A 24,722-nucleotide genomic window follows, 5' to 3' on the forward strand; every position below is an offset into this window, starting at 1 on the left:
CTAATTCCTAACAAACCATCATCCAGCCTGTATTTGAACACCTCCAGTGATGGAGAACTCATTAACAACTCTAGCCATCCATTCCACTGTGAATGGCGCTAATGATACTAATGAGCTTTACTTTTAGTCTATATCTGATTTTCTAAAATGTGATCACCTTAATCTCTGCCTTTTGGAGCCAATCAGAATGAGATGAATGCTATTTTCTCTATTGTAACCCATTAGATAATTGAAGATTATGGGATCATGTCTTTCTTGAGACTTCTTTAACACTTTCCTTGGATCTTTTAAGTGACCAGTCTCTAATTCCCTCATTATCCCTTTGATATCCCACTGTAGAACCATTCCAGTTTGGTGTGCATCTGAAAAGGTGGCACCTAGAACTGAACACATGGTTCTAGACCTAGTCTTCCTTGGGTAAAGGATAGTAGGGGCAGCCCCACCTGAGGTCTTTGCAACTTGTTTCTCTTGGCTTTTTTGCTTGCTGTCGCATACTTGACTCACTCATACATAGGATCAGAAAAGGAGCAGGGCCGGAATGCCAAATGAAAGAGCAGGAGCCCCAGGCATGTCTGGAGCAGAGAAGAAGCTAGTGGTGTGCTAATTATTATCATCATCAATCATCATCATTCAATCATCACACTGTTACAAAGAGTGATTGGAACAGAGATTAAGACACGTCTCTATTGCATTTCACTAGAGACCTTCCTGAAAGTTGATATTATTTCATTAATGATGATTATTTGGATTTGGTCAGATCATTTTGATTCTATCTAGTTGTCCTGTCAGATGTCTCCTGTCTCCCTTCTGTCTGTCAGGAGAGCCTGTCAGATTGGTACCCAATATTTATGGAATTCCCATGATCTGTTAATAAAGTAAAAATGTTAAAACTGAAAACTGACTTGTTCTGGCATAATCACCCATCCTGGATGAAGTCTTGTTGGTTTTCAGTGACCACTTTTTCCTCTCTAAATCCAAATCATTATTTCATAAAATCATGTGAAGAATCTAGCTTGCTAGTCTAGTTTGTAGACTTCTCTCTCCCTTTTGTTTTCGCAGAAAATAGGAACAGCATTGACCGTCACCAGCTTGTACAACAATCCTTCCATTCTCTGCTATAGCCTCTCATTCCCTTCTGATAAAAGTCCAAGAATCGTGCCTTTTATAGCATTTCACACTAAATTTAGGATGTAGTTCATCTGGATCTGGTGACTTGATTCCTTGGGTGATCTTTTCTGGCCCAGAGCTTATTCACATATTTACATATATAGTCCCCTTTTTAACCCATTCCCAATGGACATTTAACAAATTGAAAGACCTCTAAATTCTTGGGTCAGCTAGATAGATGGTGCAGTGGTTGGAGTACTGGCCCTGAAGTCAGGAGAACCTTAGATCAAATTCAGCCTCAGACCCTTAACGCATACTAGCTGTGTGATTCTGGGCAAGTTACTTAACCCCAATTGTCTCAGAAAAAGACTTCCAGGTTTTTGTGAAAAAACCCAGAATTTAAGGGAAACTTTGGTGTATAACACCTAGAAGAAATATAAGGTAAACATTAAAGACCAATTATAAGGGACTCAAAATAAAGTCAAATTGTTTATTTTGTATTTATGAAATTATTAGCAGTACTCTTATAATTGTCATCATTATTTGGGTAGTTTAGAAGAAAGACATGAGCTGAGCTGAGTAGAATGGGGCAATTGTTAAAAAAAAAAAAAAAACTTCATAGAAAGAGATAAAAAGGAGTTATTTTCTTATATAATCCATTCAGGATTATACTTAAGTTTGATGGGTAAGTTACCCTTAATGATAACTTCAGCTCTATTGCTCTATAGAATACAGCATTCTAAAACTTAAAGCCAAATTTAGTAGTTGCTAGGTTTTGTGTAATCCTTATTTAAATTGTTTTTTTTCCCCTTGTTGCTTCCAGTATTTTCTCTTTAATTTGTGAGTTTTGAAATTTGACTACGATGTCATTAGTTTTCCCTTGTCCAATTCCAGTTTACAAGGAATTATTTTTTTCTTAAGTTTTTTGTTCTTTATTTCAAGTTGGTTAGCTTTTCATAATTTTCTTGATTTTCTTGGATTGCTTTTATTTTTTTCTAACATTTTTTCAATCTCTCTTATTTGATTTTCAGTCTGTTTTACATTCTTCCAAGCACTCTTTTTGTGCTTGGGACCATTTGGCATTTCTCACTGAAAAAGGAGTGCCTTTTTTGTTTTTTAGCTCCTTTTATCTTCCTCTAAATATGAATTCATCCCCATTGTAATTATTTATTGTTAGCTTCTTTCTCCTTTGCACACTCATTTTTTTTTTATTTTTTGTTTTGTTTTTAGCAACTACTAGTGTAATCAAGTTGTAATCTGGAGGTATGGAAACTGATGTCCCCACCTTCTTCTGTTATTCTCTGAGGTCTGTCTCAGGGCCCAACCTTGGGCTTTCCTCTCCACTCCTAAGCTATGGCTCCACAGCCATACTGTCCTGCTAATGACTTGCTCCCTGCAGTCCTTTCAGCAAGTGGTAATTATAGTGTTCTCTTTGCTCTGGAACTAAAACCCGGGACTCTGCTCCCTTGTAATGCCCACAACCAATAGGGTTCTTTCCCCTTGCTTCTACATCACGAGGTGTGGGGAGGCCCCTTCTCCCTGTAGCCACAACTCAGGACATGTCTGGTCAGCACAGCTGTGTTTGATTGAGGTCCCTCGACTTTTCTTTTTTTGTTATCCCCCTTTGAAATAGAACAATCCCTCCTCTTTTCGTCTTTTGTTGTGAGGATGCTGGAGACTACAGAGGATGAGGCTTTCCCAAATCGGAGGTTTCTCTCCTAATCATTGTGTTCTTTCATCATCCTTTGGGGAGGATGCCAAAGGTCAAGCCTTGTGGAGTAAATGCTCCTCAAGATAGTGGTTCTCTGGTGGATGTCATTAGAGGTAGGATGGTGATGAGGGACGCAGTGGGAGAAAAATGAAAAGAGCATTGAATTGGAAGCAGAGGATCTGGATTTGAATCTTGACTTTGCCTGTTTTAGGTCGGACCGGGTTCATCCCTTCTCTGAGACTTGGATTCATCTTCTGTGAAATTAGGTGGTTTGGCTGGGTGATTTCCAGGGTCACTTCCACCCCTAAGTCTATGATCGGATTATTTTATATATATATATAATTATAAGTTTCCTTTTCTCTGGTACTTTGTAATTGAGCTTCTCCTCTGTTCCCTCTGCTGTTGCCTCTGGAGTCAGGTCCTGGGGTCAAATCCCACTTTGGACACTGCCAGAGATTGGACAAGTCATGTAAACCTCCCATGGCCTCAGTTTTCTCATCTCTAAGATAAAGGGGTTGGACTCAAATCCGGCCTTTGAGGACCACGTGACTCTGAAGCGGGCTTCGGAAGGTGCCCCATCTGACATGTGCATTTCTTCTTCTCATTAGGAACTGGTGCCATCACACGGTGACCAGGATGGTTTCCTGCCAAGTACAGAATGGGTCAGAAACGGTGTTCCAGAGGGTGTACCAGAGCTGCCGCTGGCCAGGCCCCTGCACTAACTTAGTCAGGTAAGGGTCTTTGTGTCACTCCCTCTCATTGTTCCTTCTTTCTTTGCGTTTTCTGACCTGAGCCTCCTGGACAGATCTTCCTTTACCTGGACCCACAGAGTGTTCCCGTGTCTAACGTTGTTAGCTGAGACAGCTGGCAAAAGCCTAAATGGCCAGACGGTGCATTTGCATTGGGGGTCAGTGATTATTATTAGTTAGTGCCCCAGTTTTCCCACATCCCCTCCAACATTTGTCATTATCTTTTCCCTTCATCTTAGCCAATTTGAGAGGTATGTGGTATCTCAGAGTTGTCTTAATTTTCATTTCTCTGATAGTGATTTAGAGCACCTTTTCATGTGACTAAAAATGATTTCAGTTTCTTCATCTGAAAATTGTTCATATCCTTTGACCATTTATCAATTGAAGAATGACTTGAATTCTTATAAATTTGAGTCAGTTCTTCTATATTTTTTTTTTAGAAATAAGGCCTTTATCAGAATCCTTGGATATAAAAATTGTTCCCAGTTTATTGCTTGCCTTCTAATCTTGTCTGCATTGATTTTGTTTGTACAAAACCTTTTTAGCTTAATATAATCAAAATTATCCATTTTTTAAATTCAATAATGTACTCCAGTTCTTCTTTAGTCACAAATTCATTCCTTCTCCATAGATCTGAGAAGTACACTATCTTTTGTTCTTCTAATTTATTTACAATATCTCTCTTTGTCTAAATCATGAACCCATCTTAGTGTAGGGTGTTAGGTGTGGGTCAATGCCTAGTTTCTGCCAATTTTCCCAGCAATTTTTGTCAAATAGTGAATTCTTATCCCAAAAGCTGGTTTTTTGGGTTTGTCAAACATTAGCTTACTATAGTCATTGATTATTGTATCTTGTGAACTTAACCTTTTCCACTGATTGACTACTCTATTTCTTAGCCAGTACCAAACGGTTTTGATGACCACTGCTCTATAATAGTTTTAGATCTGGTACAGCTAACCAGCCAGTCTTTTAAATCAAACTCTCAAAATATAAAATTGTTAGTCCTTGGAAATCGGGCACTCAACACATTGCTAGGTCCATATTTCAAGTTTTCCTACCTTGATCATACCTGCCAGATCTTGCTCATCTTGGGTTGGCCATGGAATTCGCAGGATAATTGACTGGATTCCAAGTCAACATGTCTCTTGGACGTGCCCTTTTAAAACTGAGCTTGTCCATGAGTTCTCTATGGAATTATATTGGTATTTTTAGAAAAGACAAGATTTAGGAGTAAAGCAATCAGCAGACATTTATTAAGCACTTACTATGTCCCGGGCACCACGCTAAACTGTTACAGAGAAAACATGCAAACATTACCTGCCATTACCTGGAACACAGACAAAACATGCAAACATTACCTGCCATGCATATCCATGGAGATCTGTACAAGATACATACACCAGAGATACAAGGTAATCTTCGAGATTTCAGGGGTTAATTTTGTTTGGCCCATTCCTGGGCCCCAGCTTCTTTTGTTTTCTTCCCCCCCTCCCCAAGTCCCCTTCTTCAGGCTGTCTCTCCAACTCCATCAACAAGGCTGTGTGCTTTGATGGCATTAGCTGGCCAACGTATTCCAGATGTGAAAAGAGGAGGGTGTTTGTCTGAATTCTCAGCTGGCTTCTCCATTTTCCAACTTCCCTCCCTCTAGCCTTTGACCCCTTTTGCCACTCAGCCAAGACCCATCCCTCCAGTTCCCTTCATTTCATTTGGGCCAGCCCTTCCTAGTGTGGGCCAGGGAGACCCTTTGAAAGACTCCAGTTTGATGGTTTTTGTTTTTCCCCTTTCCCATCATGTGAAAATGGAATCCTTTGAGGGGCATTCCCCTTGGGCTAGACCTGACCTATTCAGATCCATGTGTTAACAGAGCCCCTTCTGGGGGGACCTTTTACCTCACCTGCGTCAGGTAGGTTTGCTCATCAGGTGAGGGAGTCAAAGAGAGGCTGCTTTTCTGAAAGTGACTTGGGTCTAACCTGTGTGTTGCTGGCCTTCAGAGAACCTCAGTTTTCTTCCCCTAGGCCAGAGGGTTCTCCCCGGCCACTGGAGTGTATGGCCTGATGGGAAATGAAAAGGGCAGCCTTGTTTTGCTCAGCAGCTTGGCTGGTGGTGGCTGGTTATTTAAACTCCTTTTCCCTCGCTCCAGACCCATGACTATTCATCAAAAGATCAACCCATTTCCTGCCTCCTGGAAGCTCCCCATCCCCTTCCTGTTGTCCCCAGATTCTCTGCTCCAATGACCAAGCTGTTTCTTCTCACTGTCATTCCCACACAAGAGTGTCTGGTGCAGTGACAGGAGCCAGGGCTTCAGAGGAATGCCCCAATTGGCTTTCTAGCTCATCTCTGTAATGGACTCAACTTCCATCCCTTCTACAGAAGTGTTTCCCAAACTTTTGCGGGAAATTTTGGCCTTGGAAGGGGTGGCTTTGTAGAGCCCCAGTTTTTGAACGTGCAGTTTGCCTCCTTGCCATGATTTCTCTTGTCCATGTCCTTTGAAAACTGGAAAATCTTGGTCCCTGAGTTTCCTGCGTAGTCATTCCCAAAGATGTCCAGGCCACTATTTTGTGGGGTGACCCATCAGCAGGACCCATGGAATGACTTAAAGGAGAGACCATATCAAATGTTTGCTCTAACATGAGCTGCCCAAATCGGCCTCTTGTTCTGAGCTCCTAACGTTTTAACACTCTTTCTTGCCTGGAGATATGGGTTAGATCTTTGGCCTAAATAGGTAGGGATTAAAACACCCTCTGGCTGAAAAGAAACCTCAAGGTTCTGGGAGTCAGGGGGGCACCATCTAATCCTAATAGATGGAGGAGATTCATTCCCTCCTTTGGGCCTGAGACACCCCCCCTTCCCAGGAAAAGAGAGGCTCAATAGAAACGGATTTGTGAAGGCCATATATTAGGAAACCACAAGCCAACTATGCATTTGTATTTTATTTTTATTTATTTTGTTCAACATTTCTCAGTTACTTTTTAATCTGGTTCTGAGGACACGGGGAGTTTTGCAGGCTGCTTGCTGTAGCCAGAGTTTGATGCTTATGGCAAAGATGGTCTCTGACATCCCTTCTAGCTCCAACATACTCTGATTTTATAAAACTGAAGGAATCACATGGTTGTCAGGCAGGAAATCCCTCTCAGGGACAAAAGAGAGAAAAGGGGCCCAAGACCTATCTCCCCCTGTCCAGATTGGGTTACTGCCGGGTACTGCCCAACTCTGTTTTCCTCTGCGGAAGTTCTGGGGCCTCTTATCTCCCCACAGACATGAAACACATACAGAAAAACCTGCTACATATGGATCTTCTTTATCTTTATATCTGTTTATGTTGAACCTTCGTGAGATGGCTTCTAGAAATGCAGATGTTTTCATATGTTTATCTTATGTTACTTCTGAGATGTCGGCTTTTCTTTGTTAAAATTTTTACCCTTATTTTATTTTTGGTCCATCATCTTGGGTTTTCTGGGCTATGTTCAAATAGATAGTTTAGCTTTTTAAGTACATTTATTAATTTTAAATTAAATTACATGCTTTTCCTTTCATTTCTTGTTTATGCCTTATTGCTGTGGCTAGGATTCCCAAAACTAAATTAAATAGAATTAGAAAGATTGAGCATCCTTGTTTATTATATCTTTCAATGACAGAGATTCTAGCCTTTATTTTATGTTAACTCCTGATTTCAAGTGTATTTTTTTTACAGTGAGAATTATTTTCCTTTATTTTAAAATGACTTTTTGACATAAATTTTATTACATAACCACTGTATTCATTGGGTTTTTAATTACATACTCCTGTGTTCTTACCTTTTTAGATTATGGTTTCTTAATGTAATCTTAATATGAATCCCACATTTGAAGATAAATACTTCTTTTATTTATTTTTTATTAATTTTATAATTATAACATTTTTTGACGGTACATATGCATAGGTAATTTTTTTTTTTACAACATTATCCCTTGTACTCCCTTCTGTTCTGAATTTTTCCCCTCCTTCCCTCCAGCCCCTCCCCTAGATGGCAGGCATTCCCATACATATTAAATATCTTATAGTATATCCTAGGTACAATATATATGTGCAGAACCGAATTTTGTTGTTGTTGTTGTTGCAAAGGAAGAATTGGATTTGGGTAAAAATAATCTGGGAAGAAAAACAAAAAAAAATGCTCACAGTTTACACTCATTTCCCAGTGTTCCTTCTCTGGGTGTAGCTGATTCTGTCCATCATTGATCAATTGGAATTGGATTAGCTCTTCTCTATGTTGGAGATATCCACTTCCATCAGAATACATCCTCGTACAGTATCATTGTTGAAGTGTATAATGATCTCCTGGTTCTGCTCATTTCACTCAGCATCAGTTGATGTAAGTCTCTCCAGGCCTCTCTGTATTCCTCCTGTTGGTCATTTCTTACAGAACAATAATATCCCATAACATTCATATACCATAATTTACACAACCATTCTCCAATTGATGGGCATCCATTCAACTTCCAGCTTCTAGCCACTACAAAAAGGGCTGCCACAAACATTTTGGCACATACAGGTCCCTTTCTCTCCTTTAAGATCTCTTTGGGATATAAGCCCAGTAGTAGCACTGCTGGATCAAAGGGTATGCACAGTTTGTAACTTTTTAGGCATAATTCCAGATTGCTCTCTAGAATGGTTGGACTCTTTCACAACTCCACCAACAATGCATCAGTGTCCCAGTTTTCCCACAGCCCCTCCAACATTCATCATTATTTGTTCCTGTCATTTTAGCCAATCTGACAGGGGTGTAGTGGTATCTCAGAGTTGTCTTAATTTGAATTTCTCTGATCAGTAGTGATTTGGAACACTCTTTCATGTGAGTGGATATAATTTCAATTTCATCATCTGAAAATTGTCTGTTCATATCCTTTGGCCATTTATCAATTGGAGAATGTCTTGATTTCTTATACATTAAAGTCAATTCTCTGTATATTTTGGAGATGAGGCCTTTATCAGAACCTTTAACTGTAAAAATGTTTTCCCAATTTGTTACTTCCCTTCTAATCTTGTTTGCATTAGTTTTGTTTGTGCAAAAACTTTTTAATTTGATGTAATCAAAATTTTCTATTTTGTGATCAATAATGATCTCTAGTTCTCCTTTGGACACAAATTCCTTCCTCCTCCACAGGTCTGAGAGGTAGACTATCCTCTGTTCCTCCAATTTATTTATGATCTCATTTTTTATGACTAAATCTTGGACCCATTTTGATCTTATCTTAGTATGTGGTGTTAAATGTGGGTCCATGTCTAGTTTCTGGCATACTAAATTCCAGTTTTCCCAGCAGTTTTTGTCAAATAATGAATTCATATCCCAAAAGTTGGAATCTTTGGGTTTGTCAAACACTAGATTGCTATTTTTATTCACTCTTGAAGATACTTCAAAGATGTATTTTTCCTGCCTCCTATCTTGTTAGGGAAATGCTAACCACAGATCATGAAAAATAGAAACTGTGAGCCTTAAGGGGAAGAATAAACAGAAAAGTCATTAAGTTTAAGATTTTAGATCTGTTTGTAGATATAGACATCCCTAACTTTAGAGCTCATAAAAAAGCCTTTCTTCCTTTCTTCTTCTCAAAGGATAATCCAACTAGGATTTAAGAAGAGTCAGGAAGACCAGGAATCACAAAGACTCTGTGAGATGGAAAATGGGTGCCATTCACTTGCTAGAGTTATTAGAAGGTCAGAAAAACGATGGTATCCAAAATAGGAAGAAAGAAGTTGAGAATGGGAAAAGATCCTGAGATCTGCTTTGGACATATTGAGTTTGAGATGCTTATGGGTATTGATCTGAAATATCCAGGCAAGTAGTGATATGGGACTGAGGAGAGACAGAGACAGAAGAGAGAGTAGAAGAAAAGAATGGAAAGGAGAGGAGAGGAAGGGAGAGGAAGGCCAAGCCAGGCGATGGATCTGGAAGTCATCTGCATTGAGATAGTAACAGTGGAATGGACGGTGGTATAGGGAGCCTCCAGAGAGAAGGCTGATGGTTCAGCCTTTGGAGGATTCTTGCAGTTCAGGAGCAGGATGTGAATAAAGACCCAGCAGAAAAGACTGAGGAAGTCAGGCAGGAGGAAGACCAAAAGAGCAAAAATAAAACAGTGTAGAGGGGAGAATATCCGGAAGAAGAGGGCATTTATCAGCGTCATGCTGCTGAAAAGTGAAGGAGAATGAGGACTGGAAAAGGGCTGCTAGAGCTGGCAACTAAGGGATCTGGAAAGAATTGGGATAAACTCCTAAGAGTCAGATCCTCTGGGAGGAAAAGTTCTTGCTAACCAGAAAGGGGTGGGGTAGAATGAAGAGCTAGAGAAGGTTCTACAGAGGAAAAGAACGTGGAATCCATTCATCCTCCAAGTCTTGTGCATCCCCCCAATCACACTCTTAGCTCCCATGTTTGACCAATTGAATGCCTGCTGGAGTATGATCTAAGCACAAAGGGGCACGTTAGCATCTGGATAGGGTTGGAATCCACCTTGCTCCCCAGCTCCTCTGAGCTAGATATCCACCCACCCAGAGAAGCTGGGCACAGAACCCACCTCCATCAGGACCGTGGGGCAAAGATTGATAGGACCACCCAAAAACAATCCGGGGGCTGGTGTGAACTCAAGGTCCAGTGGACCTAGCAAAGACCTAGTTTGGGCTTATCAAGGAGCCTGATGAAGCAGCTCCACCTGCTGGTATTTCTAGACATTTTTAAGTCATAAATAATAGATTGATGGTTCCTGTTTTGAATAAAATCATCTGTGATTTTTCTTTCTTTTTAAAAAAAGTATATTGAATTATCTTTCCTTCTTCCCACTCTTATGATACTAGTTTTAGGGGTAGGAAGAGTACACTGATTAGTATGGCAGCACCAAGGTGGTTGTTGAACACTTGAACCCTACTCATTCTTCCTCCCTGACCAGCATCCTACAGCAGAGGTATCAAACTGGGCCCTGCCCATGTATCTGGCAAGACGCCCCCCACCAGTGCCTCAGGAACCAGAATAAAATACAATTAGAAATTGTTAGCCAAAGAAATAAAAATATAACACCACATAGACGATGCTAATTTGTGGTTTTCTAAAGCAATATGCAGCCAGCAAGGATCCATTTTTATTTGAATTTGACACTATTGCCTTACAACACTTTATTGGTGAGTCTTAGGATAGAAATGAAGGACAAGCCTTCAGATTATAAGAAAATTAATTTCCCAAGATAAAATATGGTTTGTATTGGACTACCTACATCTAGGGGAGAGAGTGGGGGAAAGGAGGGGATAATTTGGAACAGAAGGCTTTGCAAGGGTCAATGATGAAAAATTACCCATGCATATGCTTTGTAAATAAAAAGCTTTAATTAAAAACAAAGAAACAAAAAAAGGTAAAATCTGTACTGCTGTGCATACTCTCAGATCAGATAGGGTAGCTCTGTTGCTGGGGAATGAACTTTGGAGTTGTAGGCAGAAGTTCAAAAAGTCTGGTAACTTGCTAGTCTTAACACCTTGATGAACCTCAATTTCCTCATTTATAAAATGGGACTAAGGCCTAGAGTATCTACTGAACAGATGAGGTAAGGACTCATCACATCATAGTCAGAGGAAAGACTTTCGAGGCTTTCTAGTTTAGCTCCCTCACTTAACGAATGAGGAAACTGAGGCTCAAGGAGACAAAATGTCTGAGGTAGAATTTCAATTCAAGGATTCCTGACTTCCTGGCCCAACATACCACACTTTGTAAATCTCAAAGTGTAGGACGCATTTTATTATCAGAAGAAAAAAGCCACCCCCCCAAAAAAAATCCGGTATTTGCTACTTTTTGCTACCTGGCCTTTTCCTTGAGCTGACCACTGAGATCTGGATTCTTTCTAGATATGAAATGGGAACTCAGTATTACCTCCACATATCTTAGTTCTCCCAATGTTTCTTCCAAATCACTCCCAGTTTTAGAAGGTTTCCTAAAATTGCCATTGAAATTCCTCAACCGTCAGACTTTGGGTACAGGGTGGGGTGTTAAGGACCATACCAAGATGAAGGGGCGGGTCAGTTCTCCGAGAGCCTCCACAGCTGTGGATCACAGCATCTGAAGGAGCTGTGGGGCAGCCTTTGCTGACACAGGGGTTGCGGACTGGGAATGAGATAAATTGGAGGCAGAGGGAAGAGGAGAGAGGTCAGACAACGCAATGGCCTCTCAGTCTCCTTGTAGCATCATCGTCCTCTCACAGGAAGGGATCCATTCTACAGGTCTGAGTTAGCATTTGTCAAGCACATGCTATGTCCCAGGCACTGGGAAAGAGGCAAAAGACAGTCGCAGACTTTAAGAAGTTTAAAATCTAATAGGGGAAGAAAACAAACCAATAAAAATGTAGGGAGGGGACTTTCTACAGGATAAATAGGAAATAAGTAACAGAAGGAAGGCATTCAATGAAGCCGTATTGGGGAAGGCTTCCTGTGGAAGGTAAGGGCTTAGTTAGGATTTAAAGGAAGTCAGGGAGGTCACCTGGCAGAGATAAAGAGAGAGAGTAAAAATACCTTATTTGATTTTCACAAAGCCCTGAGAAATAGATGTCTTCTTAGTTCCATTTTACAGTGGAGAAAACTGAGGCAAACCAAGACTTGTTGGCAAGTTTCTGAGGTCACATTTGAACTCAAGGGAGAAAGGGGAGGCGGGGGGCTGGGAGAAGATGTCTTTGTATTTATATATATGTATACATATAGAGAGAGAGAGGGAGGGAGAGAATGTATGTGTTCATATATGTATGTGTATATATATACACATATACAATGAGAGGGAGAGAGGGGAGAGAAGGAGGGAGGCAGGGAGAGGATGTGTATGTTTATATATATATATATATAAATATAAATATATATGTGTGTAAGTATATGTATATATATATATATATATATATATATATATATATATATATATATATATATATATACATAGAGAGAGAGAGGAAGGGAGGGAGAAAGGGAGAGAGACAGAGGCACAGGGAAGAAAGTAGGGGAGGAAGGAAGGAAAGAAAGAGGGAAGAAAAGAGGAGAGTGGGAGATAGGGAAGGAGAGATGGAGGGAACGGGAAGGACAGAGCAAGTCTGTGTGTGTGTGTGTGTGTGTGTGTGTGTGTGTGTGTGTGTGTGTCCTAGAACTGCAAACGATTTTAAAGATCTTTTTCAAGGGTTCTTTATTTGGGCTTCATTAACTTAATTTTTAAAATATGCTCTGAAAACTATGTATTTTGATAAGTTTGTTCATCCTATCTGTTTTATTTAAAAGGCTTATTTGGAGATAGGGTCTCTAGGGAACTTTTGTTCTCAACGTTTCACTTAAGAACTTTAGAATTGATTACATGACATGGGAGATACAGGCCCAGGATGGCCCAGCATGGCGTGCCCCCATCAGAAGAGGGGCTGGGCTCTATGAGCAAAGCAGAAGAAACTCGAGATGCCCAAAGCTAGAGAGGCCCCTCATGTTCATGGGGCTATTGTGTCCGACACTGACCGAGCACTAATCTCCTCCAGAACTGACCAGCCTCAGTCGGACCCCCTACAACTCGACTCTAACACAGGGATGCCATTTTGGTGCTCTTTGAGAACGAAGGACCAAGAAGGACTAAGGGACCTTGTCTCCCAGTAGTCTGCTAGGGAGTGGAACTGTGTGGATAACTTTTCCTAGGAGTTTGACCACAGAAGGAGAAGAATGGTGATGGTTTAAGGGGTGGAAGAGTCTAGGGATTGTCTTTCCTGGGAAAGACCTGCATGTGTATTTGAAGGCAGCAGGAAAGGAATAGGGAGATAAGGCGAGAGTGAAAGGGGGAGAAAACGGTGGTTGTGTGGGAGTCACCTGGAGCCGATGGGAGGATCGTCCAATGAGATGATATTTGTGACACACCTGGCACAATGCCCAGCACCAATAAGTGCTTAATAAATGCTTCCCTTTTCCCCCCCTCCCCCACGAGGGCTGGCTTTAAAGAGAAGAAAGGTCATTTCTTTATTGGAGACTGGAGGAAAGAATGGGAGGTGATGTTACAGGGCTTTGAGATGAGAGAAGGGGAGAGAAGAAGAGGGAGCTCCTAGGAAATGGCCTCTATTTTTCTCCATAAAATGAGGCCCTAGTTTGAGAAGGACGAGGACGGAGATTAGGACTGGGGGCTTGAGGAGAGAAGGCAGAGCTTGGAACACCTCTGTGGGAGTGGGAGAAAGAATACAGAAGTGGTTGAGGCTCTGTATGCTTCATTTCGTGATCCTCCCAGCTCTGTTCAGCTTGTAGGAATAGGAGTCAATGGTGGGAGCGATTGGGGGTCTGGCAGAGGTTGAGCCCTGATGGTAACTGGGTGAAGGGACTCATGTATCGTGAAGTACTTAATGAAGGGTTAAGCCTGGGAAGGGAGTAGGGGACAGGACACAGTGGCGAAGAAACCTGTGGGATGCCAGAGCCCAGGAACTATCCCAGGAGCTGACTCGGACTTCAAGGGCCTCAGGTCAATGCCTTTATTGCACACACAAGAAAACTGAGGTCCAAGGAGGTTTCGTGACGCATCTGGAGTTACACAAATAGTTGTCTTCAGTAGTATTTGATTTTTCCAAACACACGTACAGATAATTTTCAACATTCATTTTTGTAATGTGTTCCAAATTTTTCTCCCTTCCTCCCTTGCCTCTCTCATCCCCAAGACAGCAAGCAATCTGATACAGGTTAAATATGTGCAATTCTTTTAAACATATTAACATATTTGTCACATTGTGCAAGAAAAATCGGACCAGAAGGGGAAAAATTACAAAAAAGGAAAAAAAAAAGAAATAAAAAAGTGAAAATATTGTGCTTTCCCATATCTACCTGCATACACAAATAGTCATCAAAGCAGAATTTGGACACAGGTTCTCTGAGTCTGAGTTCTCTTGGCACAGACTGAATAGATAAGCAGGCTCAGAAAGATATAAAAGTATGTGTGTGGGGGCGGATGGTGCCGCAATGGGATGTCCAGGGGGAGCTTGCTGTCAGGGAGGGCCAGCTCCCAGCTTGACACAGGATGGCAGGAAGAGCTGGCCGTCCCCGTGGCACTCGTGTGGCAGGCAGGCTGGGGGTGGGGGCCGGCCCTGTGCTGACTGCTCTTTTGTGTTAGTTACAGGACCCTGATCCGGCCCACCTACAAAGTGTCCTACCGGACCGTGACAGCTCTGGAGTGGAAGTGCTGCCCTGGGTTTGCCGGAAGTAACTGTGAGGAGGGTGAGTGACGATGTGGGATTGGTTCAGGGGAAAGGCTCCAGTTTGGACGTGTGGATTCAGTTTTCGACTTTTTTCTCATTTCACTGACCAGTTCTGAACCAAATGTGGGCAGGCTTGGCCCAGCTGAGCTGAGCAGGCCCACGGAGTGCCTTTATTCCTTCTGCAGTTTACTTCCATGGGGGAGCCAGTGAGAGTTATCACAGCTGGTACTGGGGAGACGCAGGGCTCAGATGGAGCCGTGGAGCGGGGTCGGGAGCCGGCACTAGTTAACTTCGTTTCTCAGGTCTGGAGTTTAGTTGACAAGAGGCACGAAGCTTATGGGGATGGTCTTTGGAGCCTCAGAATATAGTCTCTCTGTCCAGATTCTCCTCCCTTTCCCTAGTGAGAAAATGACCAAGTCGTCCCCTTGGCACTTTTTACAAATGATTGTTGAGGTCTGTGTCTCTCTCTGAGGAGGCTCGATGTGGCCACGTGAAATTTCCTGCAACTCGGTCATTGACAATTCAGGCAGGATTTCCAGACTTCCGTTTCTGAACGTGAATGAAGAGATGAATTAATGTTAAAGACTCTGTGGATCCTACCCTTAAATAACCTGGTCACAAATCCAGTTTTTTTGTTTGTTTTCTCTCATATTTCTTTCCCAATCTCGAACCCAACCATTGTTCCATGTTCGGTCCTAAATGTTGCTTCTTAGCCCACATACAGGTTCCTTAGGAGACAAGTAAGATGATCCGGCACTTGCACGTTTGTTGTGATTCCCACAGCCGGAAGCTCTAGTGTAGTCAATGAAACAGAAGGAAATGTTTTTTTGGAACTCCCTTGCTTTCTCCATAATTCAGCAAATATTGGCAATTTTGGTCGATAGTTCCTGTTTCTTCAAAAACCAGCCTGCTCTTCTCATAATTCTCAGTTTACGTGTTGCTGGAGCCTCACTTGCAGAATCTTAAACAGAACCATGTGAACTAAGTGCATTTGTCCAGTAATTTGAAAATCCTTTGGTGCTGTCATTTTTAGGATTGGGACATCAATGAGCGTTTCCAATCCATTGTCGTATATTCCAAACTTGCCGACGTATTAGGTGCAGCGCTTTAACAGCATCATCCCATTGATCTTAAATAGCTCAACTGGAATCCCGTCACCTTCACTAAGCTTATTGTTAGTGATGCTTCTTAAGGGCCACTTGACTTTATTCTCCAGGATCTGGCGCTAGATCAGTAATCACACCATGACTGGTGATCTTTTTCAATTACGTAAAAACAAAAATTGTTCATATTTTAAAAGTTTTGAGTTCCAAATCTCTACCTCCCTTCCCATCCACCTTCTTAAGAAAGCAAGCAATTTGATATATGTGTAATCATGCAATCTATTTACACATTAGCTATGTCGCAATAGAAAACACATCCAAAAAACCAAAAATAATAAAATAAAAAGTATACTTCAATCTGTATTCACATGCCATCAGTTCTTTTTTTGGAGGTGGATAGAATTTTTCCTCACAAGTCCTTCAGTGTTGTCTTAGTTAATTACATTGCTGTTACGATGGACCACGTTTTCCTGGTTCTGCTCATTTTACTTTACATCAGTTCATGTAGGTCTTTCCAGGATTTTCTGCAAATATCGTGCTTGATTTCTTGTGGCAGAATAGTCTTCCATCACAATATCATATACAACAACTTATTCAGTCATTCCCCAATGGATATACATCTCTGCATTTTCCAATTATTTGTCATCAATATTAATATTAGTATAATATGTATTCGTTATTATTAATATAATATTGCTATTCATATTTTTGTACTTACAGGTCTTTTCTTTTTTCTTTGATCTCTTTGGGATACAGACTTAGTGTTGTTATTGCTTGGGTCAAAGGGTATACGCAGTTTTTATTGTCCTTATAAGACTTTGGTTTTGTGTAATTAAAATTATAATAGATTTGAAGCCTGATTTGAATTAAATATAAGGTAGAAAATTAATTTCTGTAGATTTTATTTCGGGGGGGGACCACAACTTAAAGTTTAGAAGTGGCCGCAGAGCAGTGTGGGAGTGTCCGTCAGCTCATCCAGAACTCGGGGCCTGCCTTTGGTGGAATCTAAGTAGTAATGGGAGTCAGTTATTTTGGTCCTGCTTTCCGACTTTATGGAGTGCTGACCCCTGACCCCTGGCCAAGAGGGAGGCTCTTGTGATGGAGGTTGGGATGTCCATCAGCCTCCTCTCCTATCTCAGCTCCCTCCTCACCCTTCCTCCATCCAGGAATTCTCAAAGCAAGCTGTGCTGTGCACAGGGGACCCCCGGTGGGGGGCAGGGGAGTTCACACAAAGGACCCTGCCTGTTTTTTACCTGATGTCAGTTCTCCCCGGCCCCCTCCATCAGGACCCCCGAGCACGGTGCGCTTTGCTCTGGGTTCCTTCCTCACTGAGGAGGCTTGGGGAGCTTTCAGCTGTCGGGGCTCAGTCCTCAGTAAGTGGTAGTTTGGCCTAGATGACCTTCAAGATCCCTTCCCACCCTAGATCTCTGACCCTCCGATCCTTTCTTCATCTTTGATATCCTAGACCAGGAGTGAAAAGTCTCAGCCCCTGATGTGAGTGGGATTCTGGCAGCACCCCCACCCCACTGATCTTCCCCCAACTCCTGTTTTCTAATCTTTAAGAAAGTAAGAGCCTGGAATATAAAATGCAAAAATTCTACAGAGAGCAGTTAGAGCGGGATCCGGAGCTGGAGAGCGTAGGTTCAAATCCTCGACTGCCAGTTCCTGCCAGAGTAACTTTGAGAAAATCACCTCATGGGTCTTGGTTCCCTCATTTGTAAAGCGAGGGGGCTAAGTTAGATGCTCGAAGGTCTCTTCTACATCCACCCTGTGACCCCATGAGATGTGGGTGGTGTCTGATCCAGCAGCAAGGACTGGGGCAGAGAGCGGCCCGAAAGGGGCCTTTGGAATGTTCTGTCTGGGCCCAGGGTCCCATCACAGCTCTCCGTGGCTCCGACGTGCCCACAAAAGAACCTGGCCTGAAGCCCGGGCCTGAGTCCTTCCTGACGCTAGCCCAGGATGCGTCTCTGTGTCGGAAGAAATGTGCCCCGTGTTCCTCTGGTTCCTTGGGAACCTTAGCGTCTGCCTCTCCTTGGGCCCCAGACATTTAGGAGCACAAGAAAGGGCTTTTCCAGTTCTGGGCGTTGTTTCTCACTGCTCAAAATCCCTTGTTTTTTCATGGTACCTTTCTTAAGGGCCCTTTCCTGGGATGGATGAACAGGAGAGAAAACTGCTTTGAGATCCCTCTTTTGGTCCTGGAGCATTTTGCCGAATCCTCCTAAAACCGGCCTTGGAATCTATAAGGGGACGCCTTTCGTAGCGATCCTCGGGAGTCTCCAACCGGCACTCCCACCTCCCCCGTCCCAGAACAGGAAAATGTGCCTCTGGTTTTTCCCGACTTCTCTTTGTGATCTTATAAAAGCCCCTCCAGTCCGTACCCGGGCCACAGAGCCGTGCGTTCCTGCTGAGGGGACAGAAACTGAAACGGCTCTTCCTAGCGATGCTTTCGGAGACCGTTTCCCACAGCCCGCTGGGCCGGGGGGAGGGGGGGGACAGGGAGGACAATGTGCCCCCATGGGGGATAAGAAGTTTGACTTGTGGGTATGTTTTGTTTCGCTTTGTTTTCTTTCCTCCAACTGGAGCCCCAGCAAGGACAGGAAATGAATGCACCGAGCCACCCGCTCTGGTGAGCACCGATATAGAGACCATATGGAAGAGGGCAGAGAGGGGTGAGGGGGCTCAGCCATTGCATTCATGCGTCAAGCTGATTGATTGAAATCCAAGAGGAGGCCGACATTTCAGCCGCGCACCCACCCGTGCTCATTTACTGGAAGTTCAAAGCCAAAGCCAGCCCTCCCAAGAGGATTACTGCTTCCCAAGCTCAGCATCACGACCTTGGCTGTGTCACCTTTGACTTTATCCACCTCAAGCTTGGAAAACGGCCCTTCGCTGTCTCCTCGGATCCTGATCCTGAGGGAGGAAGCAGGGTGCCAGGGTCCGGGCAGGGTTAGTTCCATGCCCCTCGACTTCCTGGGCTGCCATCACAGACCCCAGGCTTCTCCACTGTGGCCAGAGTGCTTCCACTCACCCTCACCCCATGTATCCGGTCACTTGCCAGGTCTTGCCTTGTCTATCTTTCCTCAGACCCTCAGCCTGGACTTTAATCCAGGCCCTCGTCCACTCTGGCCTACATTGCTGCCAAAGCCTTGATCTTCTCGCCTTAGATTTCTCCCCTCTCCAATTCCTCTCCAAAACTGTCGTCCAAGTGATTTTACTTAAGTACAGATCTGACCTTGTCGCTCCCTGTTGCCTCTAGGATAGAATTTAGATTCTTTTCTTCTCTTTAAAGCCCTATACTTTGGCCAAACTTTTCCCTTTCCAGCCTCGTTGGACATCGCTCCCCTTCTGGAGCTCAGGGGGCCAGCCTCTCCCCGCCTCCGTCTCCCTTCGGCGTGCCCTCGAGCCACCTGGTCCTTGCGGTGGCCGTGTCCTCCCTCCAGCCTCCCTTCTCTTTCTTCAAGACATAATTGCACATGAAGCCCTTCCACACCCTCTTCCCTGAGGTCTAGCGTCCTCCTCCCCTAAAGCAAATTGTATCAACCTCTCTCTCTTGTTTGGTTTTATAGTTTTGTATTTTTTTTTTTTTGTATTTGTTGTCCTTGTATGTATACACATGTATTTATATTCTATGGATGCTCAATGTTGTGAGTCTTGGTGCAATTTTAAGCTAATTTAATAGCTCGAAGTACTGACCTCCCCCATCAGAATGGAAGCTCCCTGAGAGAAGGGATGGTTTTATCTTTGTATCTCCAGGGCTGGCATGGTGCCTGGGATGTAGTAAGTGCTTAATGAATGCCTGTGGATTGACTGATTCGCTACAAGTGCGGTTGACCTGTTCCCTCCCCTCCGGGCTTGACGATCTATTTTAATGAGCAAAAGAAGAAAATCATTGGGTTTTGAGTTTAGTATGATTTCATTTAAATGCCTTGGTCATTGAAGATGAGAAAATCTACATAGAAGCTTGTAATGGCTAATTCTGCAGTATCTGGCCAGAGGAGAAGGCGACGTTACCTGTGGGGTGTGGATCGCCCCACACCAGCACCTCCCAGAACTCAGGCTGCTTCCCGGTTTGTGCCTGATTTTTTCCCAGCGGAATTTGTTAGGGTGGAGGAATGCTGGAGTGGCTTCCCGATGGGAATTTTTTTTTTACAAGTTCAAGGGAAGGAGAATGGGTATTTGAACCCATCACTCTTCAGGCCCCATGATAGCCTCAATGTGACACAGATGAAGTCTCGTCCAAGCGGCGTGGCACTTTTGGCAAGTGTGTCAGTATTGGTCAGTAGTTTTCCTGAGAACAAATACATAGTAAATGTGGTTGAGTATGTATGTAAAATGATCTTTTAATTTATTCATTACTTTAAAGCTACAGGGCTGCCCCATTTGCCATACTCGGATGCCCTGAAAGGATCCTACCACCCAAAGGACGACATTTCTGGTGACTGGAGAGACGAGGCTGCTCCTTGTACAACTTTCTGGAACTTGGACCTGTTAGGTTCTTACTAAGTGCTAAGTCGGTACTTAACAATTCTCTAGTTCACACCTGTAGTTCACACCTTTAAAAGGAGTTCTGAAAAGGAGTTTTACACAACCTTTAAAAGGAGCAAGTTCATTGGTTAAAGGAGTTCCTATAAACGCATTCTCTGGGAGGATCAAAGAGGAGAGCAGTTGGGCAAGGAGGCAGTTCTGAATTGAGTCAAAGAGAAGACGTCCCGTGGATTCTCAAGTCCAGCAATCCCACACTTGTGGAGGGGAAGAAGAGCATTCGAGATTCTACCTTCGCTCTGGCTGGAGGCTCCAGGAGCCTCCCAAGAAACCTGCTCACAGAGGAAAGGATTATATAGAAAAGAAACCTCCTCCCAGAGAAGGATTATAATTGAAGAGACTAGCAGAACATTACATGGACCTCCTGCGGTGATGTTTAGGCTGATGTTATGCTGATTTTATATATATATATATATAAAAAAAAAATATATATATATATATATATATATATATATAAAATATATATATATATACACACACATACAGAGAGAGAGAGAGAGAGAGAGTGATTACTCTGAAGCTTATAGCTCTCTCTTAAAAACATCCTTTTTAAGGAATACACAATATTGATTCATATAATTTTGACTTTGATCTTATTCTTGGAACAGAAGACTAATGGTGTTTAGGTAATATTGTTAGTAAGTCACAGTCGGCCTTGCATTTGAATAGGTGCTCCCTGGACACTTGCCTTCAGGGATTAACAGGTTGTGGGGGAGAAGCAATTTTCCTTGGCATATTTTGTACTTAGAGCAGTGAGGTGGTGCAGAGTGGCAAGCCTGAAGTCAGGAGGACCCGTCTTCTTGAGTTCAAATCTGGCCTCAGATTACTCCCCCGGGCGAGGCCCCTTCACCCTGTAAATTCTGTAATGAGAAGAAGGAGAACCGCTCCAGTAGTTTAGTTGAGAAAATCCCAAATGGGGTCACGAAGACTCGAACATGACAACAACAACCCAGTTTTCTCCTAAGCCCTGTTCATTGGCCCACATTGTCAGAAAACATGCAATAAAGGCAGTCCAAACATCCTGCCACTTAAGAACATGAAATGGCTCATGTTGCGTCATGTACTCTGTGAAGCTGACCCAGATGATACTCAAGGGAAACAAAATTTAAATCACTGACTGTCACATTCCCCCAGTAACCAATTCTCTTGGCTCCAGACAGATGGCAGCTCCCACACTGCCAGGCAATCAGGGAACATGTGGCCGCCTGCCTTTAACTTGGAACTTTTAACTCTAAAAGTGCTGATTGCTCCCACAATAATGTGGCTGCCTTAAACTCCAATTGAGAGGCAGTTTTTAAAATGATTTTCCCTGTGTAGGCAAATTGTCTTCTCCTCGTACACAGCATTCCCCCTCTAACCTCCATGACTTTGCACAGTCTCTCCTCTGTGTTCAGAACGTTTTCCTTCCTCATCCTGAGAGTCCCCAGCTACATTTAGAGCACAGTTTACGTGATCTCTACCATTGCTAGGGCTCTCACTCTCTGTGACATTTTGCATCTAATTTGCATGTATTTTATAGATTCTTTTATGTTTGTATTGTTTCCTTCAAACAGAATACAGTCTTCTTGAGGACAGACCCTATTTTGTCTATGTCTCCTCCAGCACATAGAGTGTAACGGTGCTCAGCACACGATGAAGAAGTTACTTGCAAAATGGTGACTTAAACTAGTCCTCCCCGTCTGTCATGGGGAGTTTGGTCCAGGGCTTTGGAAGAAAACTAACTGATCCACGAGATGACTGAATCCTTACCTTAGTCCTCATGCTAAATAACTGGGTTAAATCACAGATAAATCCAACTCACAGGAAACTAACTAATCCACAGGACTGGATCCATACCTTAATCCTCATGCTAAATAACTGGATTAAAATCCAACTCACAGGAAACTAACTAATCCACAGGACTGGATCCATACCTTAGTCCTCATGCTAAATAACTGGATTAAAATCCAACTCACAGGAAACTAACTAATCCACAGGACTGGATCCATACCTTAGTCCTCATGCTAAATAACTGGATTAAAATCCAACTCACAGGAAACTAACTAATCCACAGGACTGGATCCATACCTTAGTCCTCATGCTAAATAACTGGATTAAAATCCAACTCACAGGAAACTAACTAATCCACAGGACTGGATCCATACCTTAGTCCTCATGCTAAATAACTGGATTAAAATCCAACTCACAGGAAACTAACTAATCCACAGGACTGGATCCATACCTTAGTCCTCATGCTAAATAACTGGGTTAATCACAGACAGATAAATCCAACTCACAGTAGTGTGAATAAGACTAATGTTCTTATCAGTTCAGAGGAGAGCACGGTAGCTAGATTTGAGCTGGAGCAGTTTCATAAAAGGGAAGTTCAAGACTTTGATTTCCTCATCTGCAAAATTCAGGGCTTGATAAAATGACCTGAGAGTTTCCATAGTTTTATTGTCCTGAATTTGAATGTCCTAGGATTTGAATAGATAGGGATTTATTGGGTGGGATCTGTATGTGGAAAAAGATCACATGTAGGATGGAATACAGAGGGAAGAATAGGATCCCAGGGTTGTATTTATTCCTAAAACTCAGAGTATGTTCTTCTTTGGACAACAGTGTTTATTCCTAATCCCACTCCATTCCTGCTTGGCCCAAGAATACTTCTGTGGGCAAGGTCTGGAGAATAACCTTCCAATACACACCTGGGGAGCTGTTGGCACGGCCCTGGGCCCAATTCCCTTTTTTGGTTGTTACTTATGACTCAGTCTCACCTAGGAAGAAAATACCTTCTACTTCTCATTTGGATCTTTTTGTCTGTGTTTTCTTAGAAGGAAAAAGAAAAAAGGAAGGGTTGACATTTGCTGGTCTCCTCGATCCTTCCATCCTTGTTGGAAAGAGCCTGGCAGGTTTTTGAATGGCTTTATTCAGAATCATATATCGAAATGCCCATGACTTGAGCTTCCAAAGATTTTGTTACTCGATACAGATCGAGAATTGTTTCCATAGTACTTATGGGTTTTGTTGTTGGACAAACATCTTTCAGCACCTAGTGTCAAAGTATCTGTAGTCTTAACTATCTACAGATGTCATCTGTTTATTTTTTCCCTCTTTCCTCAAAAGCTGTGGTGCTAGGAGGAGGCGCCTTGGAAGCCTGGATCCCGTGGCTGGTTTTAAAGCTGTTGTTTTGATAACCTCTTTGTTTGCCCTCCTGAAGTGTCCAGCCCCTTCCACAGGGTCTCATCCTGCTGTGTTCTCCCACTTAGCAGATTGTTATTTCCCAGGCTGTGTAAGGTGTAGCAGGGCCACGGGGATGCCAACGGGCATGATGCAAAGAAACAGATGTTTGATTTCTCTGCCAGAGCATCAGGATGGAAGGGACTGCCCTTCCCTCAAGGCTTTCTGAAGATCTTGGCTTCCCAGAGATGCAACTTTTACAAAGAAATTGATTCAGGGAAATCTTGTCTAGCTGGCCTAGAGACTCATTCCCTTAAATCTAATTGGAAATGAGTCTTATGGAAAAATAAAAACATCAGTAAAAATAAGAATGTTTTACTAAAAGATCTATTTCAAGTGTTTCTGTCATCCAGGAAAAAAAATAAGCCTGCTACTTACGCCCTAAAGTCCCCAAAAGGTACTCTTCTTTTACTTTTTTTTTTTTTTCAAAAATTTTAAACAAATTTTGGACTAAGAGATAGATTTGGTCTTTGTTCAGTTTTCTAAATAAAAAGCAAGAAGTTGGGGCCAAGAACCTTGAAAACTCTTCTCAGTAGCTGTGAGAAGACCGGCACACTAATACATTGTTTGTGGAGCTGTGAATTGGATCCATTCTAGAAAATAATCTGACATTATATCCCCATGTCTTTGCATATACCCAGATCTAATGATACCACGGCTAGACTTGCACCCCTCCAAACGTCAAAGGCCCCCACATAAAAAGCAGTACTGCTTGTTGTAGCAAAGAGCTCAAAAGCAAGTGGGAGCCCATCCTCTGGTGAACTAATTGTGGAGTATAAATGGGATGTTATTGTACCCTTAGAAATGATGAATATGAAGGATTCTAAAAACCTGGGGAAATGTACATGAATGGATAAAGGTGAAATGACCAGATTGAGTAAAAATTAATACATGGATAAAAAGAAATGGGTGGAGGAGCAGCATGTGTAAAGAAGAGAAAGAGAAGAGCAGTTTGGCTAGAACATTAAGGGTGGGAAGGTGTCATATATAGAAGAAAGTGGGCTCCAGGTGTGAAGTCTTAATAGTTTGTTTAATCCTAGAATTAAGAGGGTAACTAGATTTATAGAATTAGGGGTCAATGTGTTCAATCAGTGCT

The 24,722-nt window shown here is 42.6% G+C and overlaps 1 protein-coding gene across 14 annotated transcripts in view; it reads left to right on the forward strand.

Annotated features, from left to right (window-relative positions):
• Positions 1-24,722, forward strand: part of COL26A1 (collagen type XXVI alpha 1 chain) — a 190,875-nt gene that overhangs the window by 65,139 nt on the left and 101,014 nt on the right. For 10 of the 14 annotated variants that reach the window (XM_074264211.1, XM_074264208.1, XM_074264216.1 and 7 more), the window contains 2 exons: positions 3,427-3,549; positions 14,678-14,781. In XM_074264211.1, the coding sequence (XP_074120312.1) occupies positions 3,455-3,549; positions 14,678-14,781 (199 nt within the window). In that variant the 5' untranslated portion in view covers positions 3,427-3,454. The remainder of the gene's footprint in view (positions 1-3,426; positions 3,550-14,677; positions 14,782-24,722) is intronic. The other 4 variants (XM_074264213.1, XM_074264214.1, XM_074264203.1 and 1 more) reach the window with 1 other exon arrangement.

This window comes from Sminthopsis crassicaudata, chromosome 4 (genome assembly GCF_048593235.1).
Source record: "Sminthopsis crassicaudata isolate SCR6 chromosome 4, ASM4859323v1, whole genome shotgun sequence".
NCBI classification, from domain to species: domain Eukaryota; kingdom Metazoa; phylum Chordata; class Mammalia; order Dasyuromorphia; family Dasyuridae; genus Sminthopsis; species Sminthopsis crassicaudata.